Here is an 18,592-nt window from a genome sequence, read left to right as displayed (position 1 = left end):
GTTTGCTACTATTATAATGCATATATTATCAAAATATAAAATATATTTTATATCTGGAAAAGATCAGAGAAACAACCCTGACCCCTACCTACCTGCACACGCGCACACACACACACACACACACACACACACACACACTTACATGTAATGCTAGACTTGCCTTTCCTCAGAATTCAAGAGGAGGTAAACAATACTATCAGTTCCTCTGGCTCAGAGGATGCTTTACCTAAAATTTAACACACAACACCATTATGTCTCAGTGAAAGGAGCTCTGGTAGCTTAGTGGTTATGAATCAGGCTGCTAATCTCATGGTCAGCAGTTCAAAACTATCAGCTGTTCTACGGAAGAAAGATGAGGCTTTCTACTCCCATAAAGATTTACAGCCTTGGAAACCCTGTGCAGGGTGGCTGTGAGTTGGAACCAACTCCACTGCACATAACCACAACAACAACACAATCAATATATAGATTTTATCATACATTCAAGGGTAAGTCAAAAAATCTTTATAAAAAATCATAGAAATCTTCATTAAACAAAAATATCGATGTGAATCTACTGTTTTTCAACATATCCTCCATTTGGTCTATACACCTCTGCATTGTGAACATCCACCCACTTATAACAGAGTCAAATTTTAACGCATTTAAACACTTGAACTGGGAAAAACTAGTAGCAACACTTTTTGACTTATCCTCATATCTTAATCTGCAGTAGAAAAAGAGAGTTTAGAAAGTCATTCATTCAACATTTATTGAGTACTTATAATGTGTTAGCTAGACATGGTTCCAGGCATCAAGGCTAGCATGACAAATAGGGACAAGTCCCTGCTCACCTAGAGCTTACAGTCTGTGGAAACGACATTCAATTAAATAAACCAGTATGGTGGGTGCTGTACCAGGACTTGCTAGATATTTTAAAGAGGCACATAGCAGGGTAGAAGAACCACGTGGGGGTACGCTGAGGGTAGAGAACAGAAAGACTTGAGTCTAAAAGCCTTGGTCCTCAGAGAGCAAAGCTTAGAAAACCCACTCCAGACTGCACAGACCACAGAAAGAGAGAGTCTGATGGAGGAAGCATTCCTGTAGCCTGGTTCATGTCCTCAGACAAGTCACTGCTTTGACTTTTGGGAAAGGACAGAGAAGATGGTGATGGTCAGGAAGATGGTACCAGCCAGGCCTCCGATCATCAGCCCCAAGATGCTGCCATGCACCTGCATGACCTGGCAGTGCTCCCCTGTGTAGAAGAAGGCTTGTCCAGAGATGCACCTGGGGAGACAGGACACATGGAGTATGTAGGAGCCACCTGAGCCTTAAGAGCTTTTTAATAACACCACAGCAACAAGAGCATCTTTTCCCATTTAAAGGATTTTGTATGAATCCATTAATTGTATCCCAACAACCCTCTGAATGGGAAGGCTGTATCACACAGTTGTTATCCTCAAATTACACAATTGTTACATAACTTGCTCAAGGTCACATGATGAGAAAAGCATTTCACTCTTGAGGTTTGAACCCAGGCAGGATGCCTAAGACCCATATCCTTGGTCCAAGGTATCAAGGCCTGGAGGAAGGTACAGGAAATGGATTTGGGGCTTGATACAGACTCAGACTAATAGCTACAGGGAGTCCTGGTGTGGCACTGTGGGTTAATACATCAGACTGAAAAGCTGTTTGAACTGTAAGGTTGGTGGTTCAAACTTACCAGCTACTCCTTGGAAACCCTATACAGGGTCGCTATGGGTTTGAACCGACTCAACAGTACTTCACAACAACAACAATAGCTATAGGGGAAATTCTCCAGATAGAGTCTGACTTAGTACTTTACTGGGATGGACATTTCTAAGTAACTTCAATGAAAACCAAATAGCACTGTAAGGTGAGTATGATGCCACAAGGCTGTAATCTTTACAGAAGTGGACTACCACAGCCTCCTCCCAGGGAGTGACACTGACCATTTAGTTAGCAGCCGAACACTTTAACCACTGTGTCACCAGAACTCCTGACCCCACCCTCTGCCATTGAGTTGATTCTGACTCATAGTGACCCTGTTGTTATTTTTAAATGCTGTAGAGTATGTTCCAACTCATAGCAATCCTGGATAGGGTTTTCAAGGAGCAGCTGGTGGGTTTGAACTACTGACCTTGTGGTTAGCAGTCCAGTACTTATCCTATAGCATCATACCAGGACTCTATAGAACTATAAATGTTTATGGGGGAAATCAGCTTCAGGGAGGGTGGTGGGTTTGAATCCTGACTTTGTGGTTGTTGTTGTTGTTGTTATGTGCTGTGGAGTCGGTTCCGACTCATAGCGACCCTGTACAGGGTTTCCGAGGCTGTTAATCTTTACGGGAGCAGAATATGTCACACAGAGCTACCAGTGGTCCTTTTTGATTCAGTTCACCTCAAACTATTTCATTGTACTAGTATTACTTACAGGAGAAGTACTGGACTGCAAGGTTGGTTTGAACTGTAAGATTAGCTGTTTAAACTCATCAGCTGATCCTCAGAAACCTTATACAGGGTGGTTATGAGTTGTCAATTAACAACAACAAAGTATTACCTAAGAGGAAATTATTCCATAAACTCTATGCTTCAGGTGTTTGGGAAAGGAATCATTGAACAGGCTGAGACATAAAGGATCACCCCTGGTATACAGGGAAGACAACAACACCAAAGAGATAATCACCAATAAAATGGCCAACGGCACATGACAACAACAACAAAAAATGGCCAACCATTCAAGATCAAAAGGGCAGCATTTTCCTAAGGACAAAATTCACAAGGGTGGGGAAAGAAGGATGAATGGGAACTAGAAGCACAGGGAGGACGTGGAATAAGTGATGTTACCTTGATGGATTGCAATCATTCAGTGGTTCAAACCCACCAGCCACTACTTGGAAACCCTATACGGGGTCACCATGAGTTGGAACCAACTCAATGGCACTGAACAACAGCAACAATATGTGTGCTGCAAACCTTCACTGAACACATAACAAAAAGCAAAACGTAAAATTGTTTTAAAAATATTTACAGCCTCAGAAACTCTACGAGGCAGTTCTACTCTCTCCTATGGGGTCGCTGTGAGTCAAAACTGACTTGACAACAGTGGATTTGTTTTGGGTACAGACAAACAGACTTGAGTTCAAGTCCCAGCTTGGTTTATTTGAGTGCAAACAGACTTGGGTTCAAGTCCCAGCTCCAGCATTTAATCTGGGATATTTCAGACAAACTACTTTACTTCTTTGAACTTCAACCTTCTTATGCATTAAATAAGGATAATCAGAGCCCTTATATCACAGGGTGGCTGTGAGGACTCATTTCAACCACGGATGTATAATGCTGAGATCACTTGATATATCACAAGCAGCCAAAAAAAATCAGATTTTCTTATTACTATTATTGTGTCCTGGGGTGGCAATGTAGGATAGCACTAGACTACTAACTGCAAGGTCATCAAGTTCAAACCCACCAGCCATTCCTCAGAAACCCTATACAGGGTCACTATGAGTTAGAACCAATTTGACAGCACTTACCAACAACAAAAACATTATTGATATAGAGTTAATAATAATAGTACAATAGAACTAGAAATAACCATGTTATTTGGTGGTGGTGTGCTGTGAAGTCAGTTCTGACTCATAGCAATCCTGCATAGGGTTTCTGAAGCTGTAAATGTTTATGGGAACAGAAAGCCTCACCTTTCTACTGAGGAACAGCTGGTAGTTTCAAACTGCTGACCTAGAGGTGAGCATCCCAACTCATAAACACTATGCTACCAGAGCTCTCTAGAGGCAGTGAAGAGTTTAAGGTTGGACCCACTGTGGCAGGTCATAACCACATCTGGCCCTTAGAAAGTCCCTAGGCTACAATCCCAGCTTGGGCTGGTGGAGTTAGACATTCCAACAACATTCAAGGTACTGACAATGCCTCAAAGAGGAGAAAGACTTAAAAGCCAACTGAGTGAACACGTTGGACTTCTGGGCCCTGGTATGACCCATATCCTACACCAGCATAAACCCACCAAGCTAGGACACTTCTTTGTAGGGTCCAAAAAGTTCCTAGGTAATCATATCTGACCAGCTGATGTCATCAATTTCCTAATCTTCAGACAATATCTTCTTCTTCTTCTTTTTTTAAAATTTTAATTGTGCTATAATTGGAAACGTTATACAGTGTCACTGTGGGTCAGAACTGACTCAACAGCACTTAACAACAACATATGTATAGGATTTCTGAAGAGCAACTGGTAAGCTAGAACTGCCGACCTTGCAGTCCAGGACATTAACCCATAAAGCCACATCAGAACGTTGATCATATATATATTACACCACAATTAAATTAAAAAAAAAGAAAATAACAAAGAAGTTCTGCTGTGGCGTTGTGGGTTAAAGCGACCACAAGGTCGGCTTGAACCACAAGGACGATGGTTCAAACTCACCAACTGCTCCTTAGAGACCCTATATAGGGTCTCTATGAGTTGCACCAACTCAATGGCACTTAACAACAACAACAACAACAATATATAACAAAACATTTGCCATGTCAACCATTTCTACACGTACAATTCAGTGATATTAATGAGAACAGGATGTTTTCCCAGTATTAAACAAACACAGTTCATGACTGCCGCTCCACCACAGAGCCTACCTGCAGCTCGCTATCCCCTTCACATTCACACAGGTGCCGTCATTTTGGCAAGGGTTCGAGTCGCACGGATCTCTAAAGTACTGTGACCAGTCGTGGTGCTCTATGGGGTCCACGTTCGCTGCTGATCGCTTCTGTCGGCTGGGCTGCCCCTGGTTAGGGCTGCCAAGTGGGGCTTCCTCTAACGTGGCTCTCCCTATGCCTTTTTCTGGGATCTTCTGCTCCTGACCATGGAGAACGAGGTCCTGGGGACTCAGCCTCGCATTTTTAATGGGAACTTCAGTCTTGTTAAGGTGAGTGATATCTTCAAGAAAAATATAGAGGGATAAATAACCTACTACAATTAATTCAGGAATTCCATAACATTCCAAAGAATGGGAATCCTAGAACATTTCACTGTGTTCATGTAGAACCTGTACATACACCAACAAAATGGATTATGCTCTGTTGTACATAGAGTTGCCATGAGTCGGAATCGACTCAACGTCACTTAACAATAGTGATTAACTTCCGCCTCTTGAGAAAATTTTCAGTCCTTCCTGGACATCAGCTTGAGTAACTTGGAAGAACAGCTTTATCCAGCGGATTTTCAGAATGCCAGCTATTTTTGTTTTTAAAATAGTCCAACTGCATTTTAATTTAATTTGCACAAAGAAGCATAAAGCCAGCATGGATGGATTGGTTGAAACAAAATAGAAATCAGTACTGTCATATTTGATAAATTGTCAAAATGGTGACACTAAAATTTTAATTTCAACCAAGGACAACTAAAAGAAAGATGAGACTCCCTGAGCAAGTCCATAAAATGTGGTTCTCTCACAATTCCTTTTCTTCTTCTTCTTCTTTTAACCTAAACACCTCAAAACTAACCGAAACAAAACACAAACTCCCATCTTCTATGAGTTGAACATCAGTGAACATCAGTAAAATACTCAACACATAGGACTATTGATTTACAAAAATCAGTACAAGTACCTTCAAAGTCTACAAAAATGATGAGGTCATCATTTTTAAGGAAGCTCCTCCGGTTTAGCATTTGGTGGGAGATGAAACCACTCCAGCCCCAGTCGATGCTTCTAAAACAACTACAGTTCTGGTCATAGGAGCCCACCATGGATGGCCTGTCCCAGATGACAGAGTCATTTAATGCTGCAAAGTAATGGGAACATAATTGCTTTTTAAAATCACAGTACTGTTTTCATAGTTCACTTTCCAATTTGTCTTTAATGAGTATTTACAGCTTTGTACATCAGAAAAACTATGCCAAAAAATTTAAGTCCTTTACTCTTGCCAAGAAAACTAAAGCTAGAAATAGAAACAGGGGAGAACCTCATTTGTCAATGTTCAGTTGCCCACTGTTCATTGGCTTCCTCTCGAAGAAGGAGGCATAGCTGTTAGCTTTTTCCTTCTAAGACTGAAAGACTTTTCTTTTGAGGAAAATAGCATGCCTGTTTCTTTATGGGCATAAGTGTATTTCTTTATTTAAAAATTGAATGCTATTTCAGGAGTCAGTGCATTCTTTCTGTGCAGAGCCTTACAAATCTGAGCATTTTACATATGATGAGCTGTATCTGTCTTCTCAATTAGAGCTCAATGAAGCAGGAATTGTCTCGTATTCTCAGTGCCCCATATCATGTTTGTTACATCACAAACCCTCAATAGATGTTTGATAAGTGAATTCAGGGAAGAGAGAAAAGATAGCCCCAGAAATCTGAATAATCCAACATGACTGACTATGTTGATATGCCCAAGGAGGCAATGTGGAAGAAATGTTCATGTCTTTTATATGGATAAGAATCACATCTCCTGGTCCTTTCAGATGTGTGTGTGGGGGGGGGGAGGCTTTGGATGGGACAGTTTTTAATTATGCTGAAATTACCTACCTGTAGATGTGTGGGATTTGGAGGTAGTAAACACCATGCTGGCGGACATCCTATTCCTAGCATCGGGTTCCTGGTCGAGGACAGTCATTATTGCCTGTCTGTTTACAGCTGGCCACTCCAGGATAGCATCGTTCTCCCCGCTGCACAGGTGAAACGCAATCCCTGTATAGCCAGAGCTGAGGGAGTTTGATCTGCCATGAGGGTATAAGGTCAACCCAAAACCATAACCCTCTGAATTGTAGAACCGAGGGCTCAGGAGCCTGTCCCCTTTCACTGTATTCTCAAGAACCCTAGAGAAGTTCCGTACTGTCCAAACTCCTGTGGGGCATGGTGTCTCCATCAGAGAGATGTCATCCAGGTAAATCCCCCCATTTGAATTCTGGGGGTCACCTTTTGTGCCCTGGAAAAGGTAGCGGAATTTCTTTTCCTCTCTGAGCGTCACATGAGCAATTTTCCAATTGTGATCAAGATCTCCTAAGGACAAATGGATAATAACATTTGTGATTTTGTGGTCAACACACTTAGATAATGGAGCACTATGAATCTGGTAGTGTGCCAAACACTTGACACACAGTGTTCCATTTAGTCCTCAAAACAACCTTATTTTACACTGATTAAGTAACTTGTCTAGTTTAAAATAGGTACACGATGACTTTCATTAAATGCATATTCATTCACATTTTAATCATAAAATTTTCAGCTCATATTTAGCTCCACAGATTGTAGGTGTTTAGATGCTAAAATGTTTGAGAGGCAAGACCCATCTCAATTAGTTCAGAATTGTAAAGGAGTCATTTGTAAGGGCTCTGGCCTCACTGAAAATGTGTGGTCACATATATTTGTTTTTGTTTTGTTGATTGGTACTCTCGAGTCAGTTCCAATCCATAGTAATCCTATGTACAGCAGAATGGAACACCGCTGGTACATACTAATGTTTACATGCCAGTATTTTATATATTTCATATATAAGTTTATATATGGTGGTGGTGGTTGTTATGTACCACCGAGACGGTTCCAACTCATAGCAAACCTGTATAGGGTTTCCTAGTCTTCAAATCTTTACAAGAGCAGAAAGGCTTATCTTTCTCCTGATGAACTACTGGTGGATTCAAACTGCTGACCTTGTGGTTAACAGTCTTGCTCATAATCCACTTTACTACCAGGGCTCCTTAAGTTCATACATAATCATTATATGTACATACACATTTATATGTAACTATTGATGTGGAGCTCTGGTAGTGTAGTGGTTACGAATCGGACTGCGAGCCGCAAGGTCAGCAGTTCGAAACTACCAGCTGTTCCGTGGGAGAAAGATGAGGCTTTCTGCTCCCGTAAAGATTTACATCCTCGGAAACCCTGTACAGGGTTGCTATGAGTCGGAACCGACTCCACGGCACATAACAACAACAACATTGATGTGGAAAGATTATGTACATACATGTATGCACATACCCACACATATTTTTTATGCAAGCATTTTTCAAAAGTTAAAATATATTTGAATATGGTCTTAAATAGCTTAAGTTGACTTTCACAGAAATACTAAGCAATAGTCAACTAACTTTTTAGAAAATCTCAGGAGTGAGTCAATATTGGAATGGACTTTTTTTTTAGAATTCATTCATAGGGTACTTTCACAGATTTTACACAGACCCGATTTTAATCTCATAGACCTCAAAACATAAGCAGTGTCATGAGTTAAATTAAGCATAGAAAGGTCACTTGGTTGATTTTATGCTTATGAGAATATCATTTTTAGATTTATATGGACGTGAGTGATAATACAGCCCATCAATGTTAATGAAGCACTAATACATTTTCTTATTAAATATTTACAATCCTTAGTAGCATAGCAAATTGTTAACTCTTAAATGATTCCTATTCCTCCAGTGATGATAAATCCCTCAAAGTCATTATTTGTAGTTTTCATGTGCTCCACAGAATGACCTAGTACTATCCTCTAAGGAAATTTCCACCTTTCACAAACAGGGTGAAATTCAGTCCTTTTTCTGGACTAACTTTAATTGAAAAATATAAATGCTTGGCTCTGTTTTCCTAGTTGTAAATGAGCCTCCTTTCCAAAATGAGCAAATACTTGGCTTGATAGCACTAGATCTTGACTTACAGCCAGATTATCCTGAAATCCAACTGCCTCGCTTAGTATTTTAAGGTTTTCATGTTGACTTTTCAAATAGAAATATATAAATAGCACTTAGGAATATGCAAATAAATATAATAAGATTAATATTTGAAAATGGTTTCTAGCTCACTAACTTCACAAGTTGGCTTCAAGTTACTTCAGCATACTAAAAGATGGTATCATTTCATTTTCTGAAATGGATGCACAAACATAGTCAACATTGTCACTGCGGTCCTATCTCCCCAGCAACGTAAATGAATTCCTGTACCTCTCCTACCTTCAAATCCTCAGCCCTGAAACAACCATTTTCTCTGTCCTGGCTCTGAACTACCAATGTGGAAAGATTATGTACATACATGTATACACATACCCACACATATTTTTTATCCAAAATGCTAGTGAAAAAAAAAAAATATATATATATATACACACACACACAAGAATGGTCCTCTTACCAAAATATATATCAGCCTCACCTGAACTCTCCATGCTCCTAGAAATTTTTGAGTAGTTAAAATATTTATTTTTTGGTTAAAATAAACCAGACATTATTCTAGGCCCTTAGAAGAAAAGGTCGTGAAAGGTTCTAGAGAAGAGGAGGACAAGAAGGCTGAAGGAGGGAGAAAGATGTAGACAAATAGAAAGAGGAGACAGAGGAATAAGGGGAGGGGAAGGTGGAGAAGTCAGAAAGACGAGGGAAGAGGAGAAAAGGAAGCTGGAGAAGCAAGATTCCAGACTGTACACAGAGCAGTCCTTGTTTAGATGCCTCTAAGTACCTTGGAAGGTCTCCACCTTGACCAGTTTCCGAACATTGCCTGTGCTGTCATCTCTCTTGACCCAGACGACGAGTCTATCTGAAGGGCTTCCTGTCATTTTGTAGAAAAACTGCAAGCACTGCAGCTTCCTCTTGGGGTAAAGAATCCGAGACTCCAGCAGGGCTGCCTCTTCTGCTGAGCCCAAGCTGGTGTTGAAGTGCATGAAGTAGCCAGCATCTGTGGAGAAAGCATCCTAACATCCCATCTCTGGCTTCCCATTTCCCAACACGCCGTCTGCCCAGGTAAAGCGAAATAGCAGATAGCAGTCATTTTTCTGGCAACAAAAGCTAGAGGTCTTTGTGGGGGTGGAGGAGGAGAACAGACAAAAAGAAGGTGTTTGCCAGTTATCATTCTGTTTGTCTTTATGGTCAGAATGGTTGAAGCTGAAGGTCCCCATTGCCTTGGTTCCCAAGGCTGTGAAATCTGTATCTCCGATTTAAGGACATACAGGCTTCAAGCAAAATCTGATGTGAGTCATTGTCTCTGAAACAAGTCCTATTTCTCTCGTTGACTTCATTGTTTACACTAGAGATTCTTTCCAAGGAAAAGAGGTTGGTCTCACAGATTTACAAGAAGCCTAAATCCATTACTATCAAATCAATTCTTATCCACGGACGGAGCAGAACTGTCCTATAGAGTTTCCAAGGCTGTAATCTTTACATAAGCAGACTGCCTCATCTTTCTCCTGTGAAATGGCTGGTGAGTTTGAACTGCTGGCATTTTGGTCAGCAGCAGAGCACTTAAGCATTGCACCACCAGGGCTCCTATGAAGGAAACAGTGGGGTTCAAAGGTGTGTTACTATTATTGTTGTTGTTGTTAAGTGTCATCGATTTGGTTCTGACTCATAGAGACTCTGTATAAGGTTTCTGAGGAGCACTTGGAGTGACTGGTGGGTTTGAACCAAAAACCTTGTGGTTAGCAGTCCAGTGCTTATCCTACAGTGCCACACCAGGACTCCCCAAGTACAGAGTTGTTGTTAGGTGCCATCAAGTCAATTCTGACTCATAGCAACCCTGTAAAGGGTTTCTGAGGGGCAGCTGATGGGTTTGAACTGGTGACCTTGTGATTTGATCAACCATCCTACAGCACCACAAGAGAAGTCCCAGGTGCACTTGTTGTTGTTGTTAAGTGCCGTCGAGTCGGTTCTGACCCATAGCGACACTAAACAGAGTTTCTGGGACTGTAAATCTTTACAGGAGCAGAAATCCTCATTTTTTTCCTGCTTAGCAGCTGGTAGTTTCGAACTGCTGACCTTGCGGTTCACAACCCAATTAGTAACCACTGTGCTACCAGAGCTCCTTGCCAGGCGCGCTAGAAAATGTAAAATGAAAGCTCAGGCCTGGGAGTCAGGACACCTGAATTCTTGCGCTGGCTTTGCTACTAACTATGTGTTGATTCATCACTCTGGATTTTAAATTGGTGGTGGTTATGTGCCAGGGAATCGGTTCTGACTAACAGTGACCCTGCATAGGGTTTCCAAGACTATAAATCTTATGGAAGCAGAAGGCCTCATCTTTCTCCCGTGTAATCACTAGTAGTTTGGAACTGCTGACCTTGAGATTAGCAGCCTGATTTGTAACTACTATGCTACCAGAGCTCCTTGGATTTTGAATGGGAGGATTCAATTACAAGGGAACCTTGGAGCTCTTCATTTTGTGTATCTATCTAATGTGCTGAAAGTCAGTTTTAACTACAAGGTTGGTGGTTCAAGCTCACTAGCTGCTTGCAGCTTCATAGAAACTCTATACAGTGTTGCTATGAGTTGGAATGGACTTGAAACTTGACAGCACTTAACAACAACAACAACACTCTCTAAAACATAGGAAGCCATCTCAATCAATGATCTCCTGTGGAGGAAGCATAAGTTAACCAACCTGGTAAAACCTTTCTCAACATCTCTTCTGGAGTGTGGTGCTGGTGTTTTCAATAACCTCATATGCATGCAAAAGCTGGACAGTGAATAAGGAAGACTGTAGAAGAATTGATGCCTTTGAGTTGTGGTGTTGGAGAATACTAAAAGTGCCATGGGCTGCCTATAGAACCAACAGATCTGTTTTGGAAGAAGTGCAGCCAGAGTGCTCTTTGGAGGTCAAGATGGCCAAACTTCATCTCTCATACTTTGGACATATTGTCAGGAGGGCCCAGTCGGTGGAGAAGGATATCATGTTTGGTAAGGTGGAGGGTCAGAGAAAAAGAGGAAGACCCCCAGAGAGATGGATTGGCCTAGTGGCAGCATCAATGGACTCAAGCATGGCAACAATAGTGAGGTTGGCCCAGGATCGGGCAGAGTTTCATTCTGCTGTGCAAAGGGTCGCTATGAGTCAGTAATGACTTGATAGCACATAACAACAACAAGAGGGCTCAAGGAATCCTGGAGCTGTATGATAAGCACTAGACTGCTAACCGTAAAAGTTGGCAGTTCAAACCCACCAGCTGCTCCTTGGAAAAAGCAACAAAAGGTGCTGAAATATTCTTCCAAAATTTCCTGTCACATAAAGATAAGCCTCTGTTTAGCTAGCAATTATATACATATTAGCTTGGCAGCAAGTCCACTGAAGAGACTGGGTCAGGAACTATGTGGAAATGTAGAGAGTACTTGGGTTGTCCTTTGGACACGAGATAATTTATGTGACAGAGGAAGACTGGCACTGGTTTATTACTGCTGGTATCTGGTGACGTGCTGGTTCCCTTCAGAGAAGAAAATTTAACCAGCTTTCAGGTAGGTAGGGACAAAAGGATTTCATAAGGAAGGACCTAATTAGAATTTGTAACCTGACCAAATAGAGCTTGAGATGATTTCAATTCCGAAGTTGTAATGCAAGGTTGCTAAGACAGAAATAGTAAGTAAACGGGACCTATAAAGGGAAAAGAAGATGCCGGAAAAATAGAAATGATATCGTTTGTCTGCAGCTGGGAGCTTAGCATGCATTATCTCCTTCTGTCTGTAATTTGAAATACCAATATCTTGATGCTCAGAGAGGCTTACAAAAACAGACTTTTTCAAAAATCACTTTCTATGGTTGTACTTAGTGAGAGGTGAAGTTGGATTTCAAGCCTAGATCTGTCTGACTTCATGGCTGTTGTACTACACGACACACATATCCCACAGCCATCAAGTAGATTGTGACTCAGAGTGACCCTGTATAGGGTTTCTGGGGCCGTAAATCTTTTTGGGAGCCAAAACTTTCCTGTTTCTCCTGAGAAGTGACTGGTGAGTTTGAACCACAGATCTTGTGGTTAGCAATCCAGTACTTATCCTACAGTGCCACCAGGGTTCCTTCAAAAGATGCATTGCTAGACTATCTAAAGATGGGCTGTCTAGTATGGAGGTCACCAGCCATATGGGGCTTCTGAGCACTTCAATGGTGGCTAGTCCAAACTGAAATGTGCTGTAAGGGTATAGTGTACACCAGATTTCAAATATTTAGTAAAAGAGACATGAAATATCTCATTAATAATTGTTATATTGATTACATGCTAAAATGCTCATCTTTGGGCTATATCGGTGGTGGTGGTCATTGCTACTGAGTTGGTTCTGACTCATAGTGACCGTGTATTGGTTTTCTGAGGTTGTAAAGCCTCATCTTTCTTCCACAGAGCAGCTGGTCTATTCGAACTGTTGACCTTGTGCTTAGCAACCCCACTCATAATCCACTACGCTATAGTAGGTGTGGCACTGTGGGTTAAAGCACTGAACTATAAGGTCGGTTTGAACCACAAGGTCAGTGGTTCAAATTCACCAGCAGTTCCTTGGAAAGCCTATCTATACAGGGTCTCTATGAATCAGAACCAACTCAATGGCACTTAACAACAAACAGCAACAACAAAAAAGCTTAAATAAATTATGTTATTAAAATTAACTTTACCAGTTTTTCTCTGAAATGTGACTATTAGGAACTCTTTAGTTTTCTATGTGAGTCATAGTTCTCTAGAGGACAAAAGTCATGTCTTATCAACCAGATGTCTATATCAGTCCTGTCATCACTCACGTGCATCTTTCGTTTACATGCACAGACCTGGATGGCTTTTATGGCCTTAATTAAGATATAAAAAATGCTCTTTGTCCTTGTTCAGATTTCCAGGCTTGATAGCTAACACTCAGATTGTAGCAAACTATGCTGACTGCTACTATCTTGTTGAAGTGATTTACCACTTCAAGGCGTTGACTTTCTCCCTTCACCCACCTGTGCAGCGTCCCACCAAGGTGTGATCTGCTTGTCCAGGCTGAGCACTATCCTTGTGAGTCCAGTCATCATCGTCTCTGGTACCTTGAATCATGCCACAGATGTTTGCCTTCTCAAATGCACAGTGATCCAAAAGGGTGTGCGTTGTTGCTGTAAATAACATTTTTGCTGCCTTGTTAAAATTGTATGGCATTTCACTCCAAATAAATAATGCACAGACCACTAAGATTGCATTGTCCTGAAACAATAAGATCATGATTCTCTCATTTTCTTGACTTCTTTTTTGTCAAATGCAAATTCTATAATCATCAGTAAGATTTTAGAACTTGACAACATTGAGCCAAAAACATATGTCTATATACAGCCCTACTACCTCATAGAGTCAAATCATAAAAAGGCATATAATTGCGTTTGGCTAAATAAGGAAGACTGTAGAAGAACTGATGCTTTTGAGTTATGTTGTTGGAGGAGAATATTGAAAGTGCCATGGGCTGCCTATAGAACCAACAGATGTGTGTTGGACGAAGTGCAGCCAGAGTGCTCCTTGGAGGCCAAGATGGCCAAACTTCATCTCTTGTACTTCGGACATATTGTCAGGATGGACCAGTCACTGGAGAAGGATATCATGTTTGGTCAGGTGGAGGGTCAGAGGAAAAGAGGAAGACCCCAGCTTGATGGATTGGCCAAGTGGCAACATCAATGGGCTCAAGCATGGCAACAATAGTGAGGTTGGCCCAAGATCAGGCAGTATTTCATTCTGTTGTGCATAATGTCGCTATGAGTCGGCACCAACTCAATGGCACCTAACAACAACAACATGTAAGTGCAAAGCACAAGCTCCTTTAAGTTAAGAGTGAAGTGTCATTAGTATTAGATTCCACACTTACTAAGTCATCAATAGCTAATGACTGTGTCTTTAAATACTAGTGGAGTCATCTTAGAAACTCCTTGTTGCAGAGGAACAGACTTGATCATTCAAGGAATAGCTAACCAAGGATAGCTATTCTATCCTTGATAAATTCTTGAAGCAGGGGACATAGAATGTCTCCTTTCTTTTTAATCTTAGAGAATACCTTGCACAGAGATGGGCCTGTAAGTAGGAGCTCAAAAAGTTCTAGCTGAATTATTTAATTTGGATGAAACTTTGGGTAAAAATATGCTTATTTATAAAGTGAGTTTATAGTAAAGCCACACTTCCCCAGGGCAGAGTAAGTTTGGTTTGGTTGGATTTGTATTTTTTATTGTTAGACTGTTTAAAAAATAAACAAATCTACTGATTATATATATCTATCTTTTTCTGTTGGGGTTAGTTTACCCAGTTTTCAGACCAAGGAGTTACTCACTGCAATTGTACATCCGGTTCAGTCTTTCTAAATCAATAGCACTGAAATCCAGTCGCTGTCCAATGATGGTATTAAACTCGGGGATTTTAGCCGTGATGGTTGGAGCACTAGAATTTTTGTTAAATGAGAAGGGTTCATAGTGCATCAAAGACTCATAATCATAGGGCGTGTTGAGGTCTGTGATGTAGTTGTCATCATAGGTGTTAAAGTTGTGCTGGTAACCTGTCAGGGAGAGAAGTCAGAGGTGCTGTTCAGTTTCATTATTTCCCCCACTCATCCTCTTTGAAGGAGCCCTGGTCATGTAGTAGTCTACCTGTTGGGCTGTTAAGCACAAGGTCAGCAATTTAACTCCATCAGTCACTCTTTAGAAATGCATTACAGGGTCACTATGAATCAGAACTGACTCCACGGCACACAACCACCACCATCACCACCATAACCATCCTCTTTGACCAGACACTCAAACAGAGACTGAACAAATAATAGGAAATAATGCACATTTGACCTTTGACTTAAATGTGTGTATGTGGTGCTGTAGAATAAGCACTAGACCACAAGATTGGTTTGAACTGCAAGGTTGGCAGTTCAAACCTACCAGCTGCTTCTCAGAAACTCTATACAGGGTCACTATGCATCAACACTTAACAACAATATACATGCATATGTATATGTGCGTGTCTGTGTGTATATGTATATAAAATTTTTGCTGCTAGGGTTCCAGTTCATACATGTATGGGTTGATTACAAATAAAATGTGTTTAAACATCAGGGGATGGCCGCAGACAAGTTCTTTCAGCACTATACTTCCCTTAATCTCATAGTTGTTGTTGTTGTTAAGTACTCTGGAGTCGGTTCTAACTCACAGTGACCCTGTACCGAGTTTCTGAGGAGAAGCTGGTGGGTTTGAACCACCAACCTTTAGGTTAGCTGTCCAGTGCTTATCCTCCAGTGCATGGCAGGACTTCCATAGGTCAGGAAAAGGAAACCTGAGGAGCCAATGGAAAGGTTAAAAAGGGCACCCTATAGCATTCTGTCCCAGAGAAAGCCTCATGGAGAGAAAAATAAGAAGAAGAAAATGGATTTTCATTTCAAAATAGGGAAGGAAAATTCATTTTGAGGAAATTATTACCAGTGAGATTATTATAATGTGAAAATCTGAATGAGGAACTAGGAAGATGTTCTTCTAACTAATAACCATCAGGAATTTACTGTCCAGTTGCAATAATGGGGAAGAGTCCCAGATGTTTAATTCCCTCTTGTGAAGAGAGAGGAAAACAAAATGCAATCACTCATCCAGTCTCATAACTTTCTGTCCTCAGGTTCTGCCTCCTTCTCCAACTCCCCTTTAGGTGCTTTGTTTTTGTTTTGTTTTAATAATTAAAGAGGAGAAAATATAACCACATTCAAAGACATCACACACAAGTACTTTTAAGATGAAAGAAGTGTGGTGTTTTGGTGAATAGGTGATGGTCTCCAAATGCTTTTGGAAACACCAGTGAGTATCTATGACGAAAATATTGTATTAAGTATAAAATGAGAACATTGATGATTCTTCCTTCTAATTTACAGAGATTTTATGAGCACCTATTTGGTAGGGATCAATTAGGCTGCTTTAAAAAAAAAATAAATGTTTTTATTTATTATTTTTTTAATTCCACATGTTTTTGTGCTCTCATAGTGTAGTGGTTACAAATCGGGCTGCTAATCTCATGATCATTAGTTCGAAACTACCAGCTGTTCCGCAGGAGAAAGATGAGGCTTTCTGCTCCCATAAAGATTTACAGACTCAGAAACTCTGTACAGGGTGGCTATAAGTCAGAACTGACTCCACGGCACATAACAACAACAACTATCAATTAATTCATGGAATCAAAAACCTTTGCACAGTCAATAAAACACAAGTAAACATCTTTCTGGCATTCTCTGCCTAAGCAATGATATCTCTAGTTCCATGTCGTCTTCTGAATCTGGCTTGAATTTCTGATGGTTTCCTGTTGATGTACTGTTGCAACCATTTTTTACAAAATTTTACTTGCTTATGATATTAATGAATGATATTTGATAATTTCTGCATTCTGTTGGGTCATCTGTCTTTGTAATGGACATACATATGGATCTCTTCCAATCACTTGTCCAAATAGTTGTTTTCCTAACTTCTTGGCATAGATGAGTGAGTATCTGTAGTCTGAATCAGTTTGTTGAAGGATTTCAATTTGTATTCCATCAGTTCCAGGAGTTTGTTTTTCACCAATGCCTTCAGTGCAGCTTGGACTTCTTCCTTCAGTCCCATCAGTTCTTGATTATAAGTCACCTATTAAAACAGTTGAATATCGACCATTTCTTTTTGGTACTGTAACTTTGTGTATTTCTTCCATCTTCTTTTAATGCTCTATCCAATATTTAGCGCATAGACTCCTTCAATATTTCAAGTCGAGACTTGAATGTTTTTTTCAGTTCTTTCAGCTTGAGAAATGCTGTTTGTTCTTCCCTTTTGGTTTTCTAACTCCAGGTCTCAGCACATTTCATTATAATGCTTGACTTCGTCTTTTCAAGCTGCCCTTTTTGAAATTTTCCGTTTAGCTCTTTTATGTCCTCATTTCTTCTGTTTGCTTTAGCTTCTCTATACTCAAAATCAAGTTTTAGAGTCTCTTCTGACTTTCATTTTTGTCATTTCTTTCTTTTCCATCTTTTTAATGATCTTTTGCTTTCTGCCTGTATAGTGTTGATGCTGTCATTGTATCAGTTTTCCTGTCTTGGTCATTAGTGTCTAATACATCAAATCTGTTATTGAAATCATCTCTAAATTCAGATGGGAAATAGTCAGGGTCATATTTTGTTTCTCTTGGATTTATTTTTATTTTCTTCAGCTTTAGCCTAAACTTGCATAGGACCATTTAATGGTGTGCTCCACTGTTGGTCCCTGGCCTTGTTATGGTTAATGATATTGACCTTGCCCACCATCTGTTCCCACAGATGTAGCCAAACTGATCCCCATGTATTCCATCTGGTGTGATCCATGTGTATGGTTGTCTTTTATGTTGCTTAACCAAGACGCAGTCATTAGAACAGAACAAGAGACTACTGAACAGTTTAAACTCAGGAAGGACGTGTTCCAGCATTGGATCCTTTCACCATACTTATTAAATCTGCATGCTGAACAAATAATCTGAGAAATTGGATTATATGAAGAACATGGCATCAAGATTAGAGGAAGAATCATTCACAACCTGCAATATACAGATGATACAATCATCCTTGTTGGAAATGAAAAGGAGTTACAATACTTATTGATGAAGATAGAAGACTACAGCCTTCAGTATGGATTGCAACTCAAGGTAAAGAAAACAAACATGCTTACAACTAGACCAATAAATATCATCGTATAAATGTATAAATGATTGAAGTTGTCAAAGACTTCATTTTTCTTGGATACACAATTGGTACTCATGGCAGCAGCAGCCAAGAAATCAAATGACATATTGCATTAGGCAAATCTGCTGCAAAAGACTTCTTTAAAATATTAAAGAGCAAAGAGATTAGTTTGAGGACTAATGTGCACCTGACTCTAGCCATGGTATTTCAC

General features: G+C 40.3%; 1 protein-coding gene across 1 annotated transcript in view; it reads right to left on the bottom strand.

The window, feature by feature from the left end:
* Positions 1-1,109: 1,109 nt before the first annotated feature.
* MEP1A (meprin A, alpha (PABA peptide hydrolase)) overlaps positions 1,110-18,592 on the bottom strand; it is a 41,801-nt gene continuing 24,318 nt past the window's right edge. The window contains 7 exon segments of the mRNA XM_006860530.1: positions 1,110-1,266; positions 4,647-4,947; positions 5,619-5,792; positions 6,527-7,000; positions 9,443-9,658; positions 13,667-13,816; positions 15,010-15,231. Coding sequence (XP_006860592.1) covers positions 1,110-1,266; positions 4,647-4,947; positions 5,619-5,792; positions 6,527-7,000; positions 9,443-9,658; positions 13,667-13,816; positions 15,010-15,231 — 1,694 coding nt within the window.

This window comes from Chrysochloris asiatica, unplaced genomic scaffold, assembly GCF_000296735.1.
Source record: "Chrysochloris asiatica unplaced genomic scaffold, ChrAsi1.0 scaffold00038, whole genome shotgun sequence".
In the NCBI taxonomy this organism is placed as follows: domain Eukaryota; kingdom Metazoa; phylum Chordata; class Mammalia; order Afrosoricida; family Chrysochloridae; genus Chrysochloris; species Chrysochloris asiatica.
The sequence above is the reverse complement of the archived record's forward strand: the minus strand, read 5'-3'. Positions and strand labels throughout refer to the sequence as shown.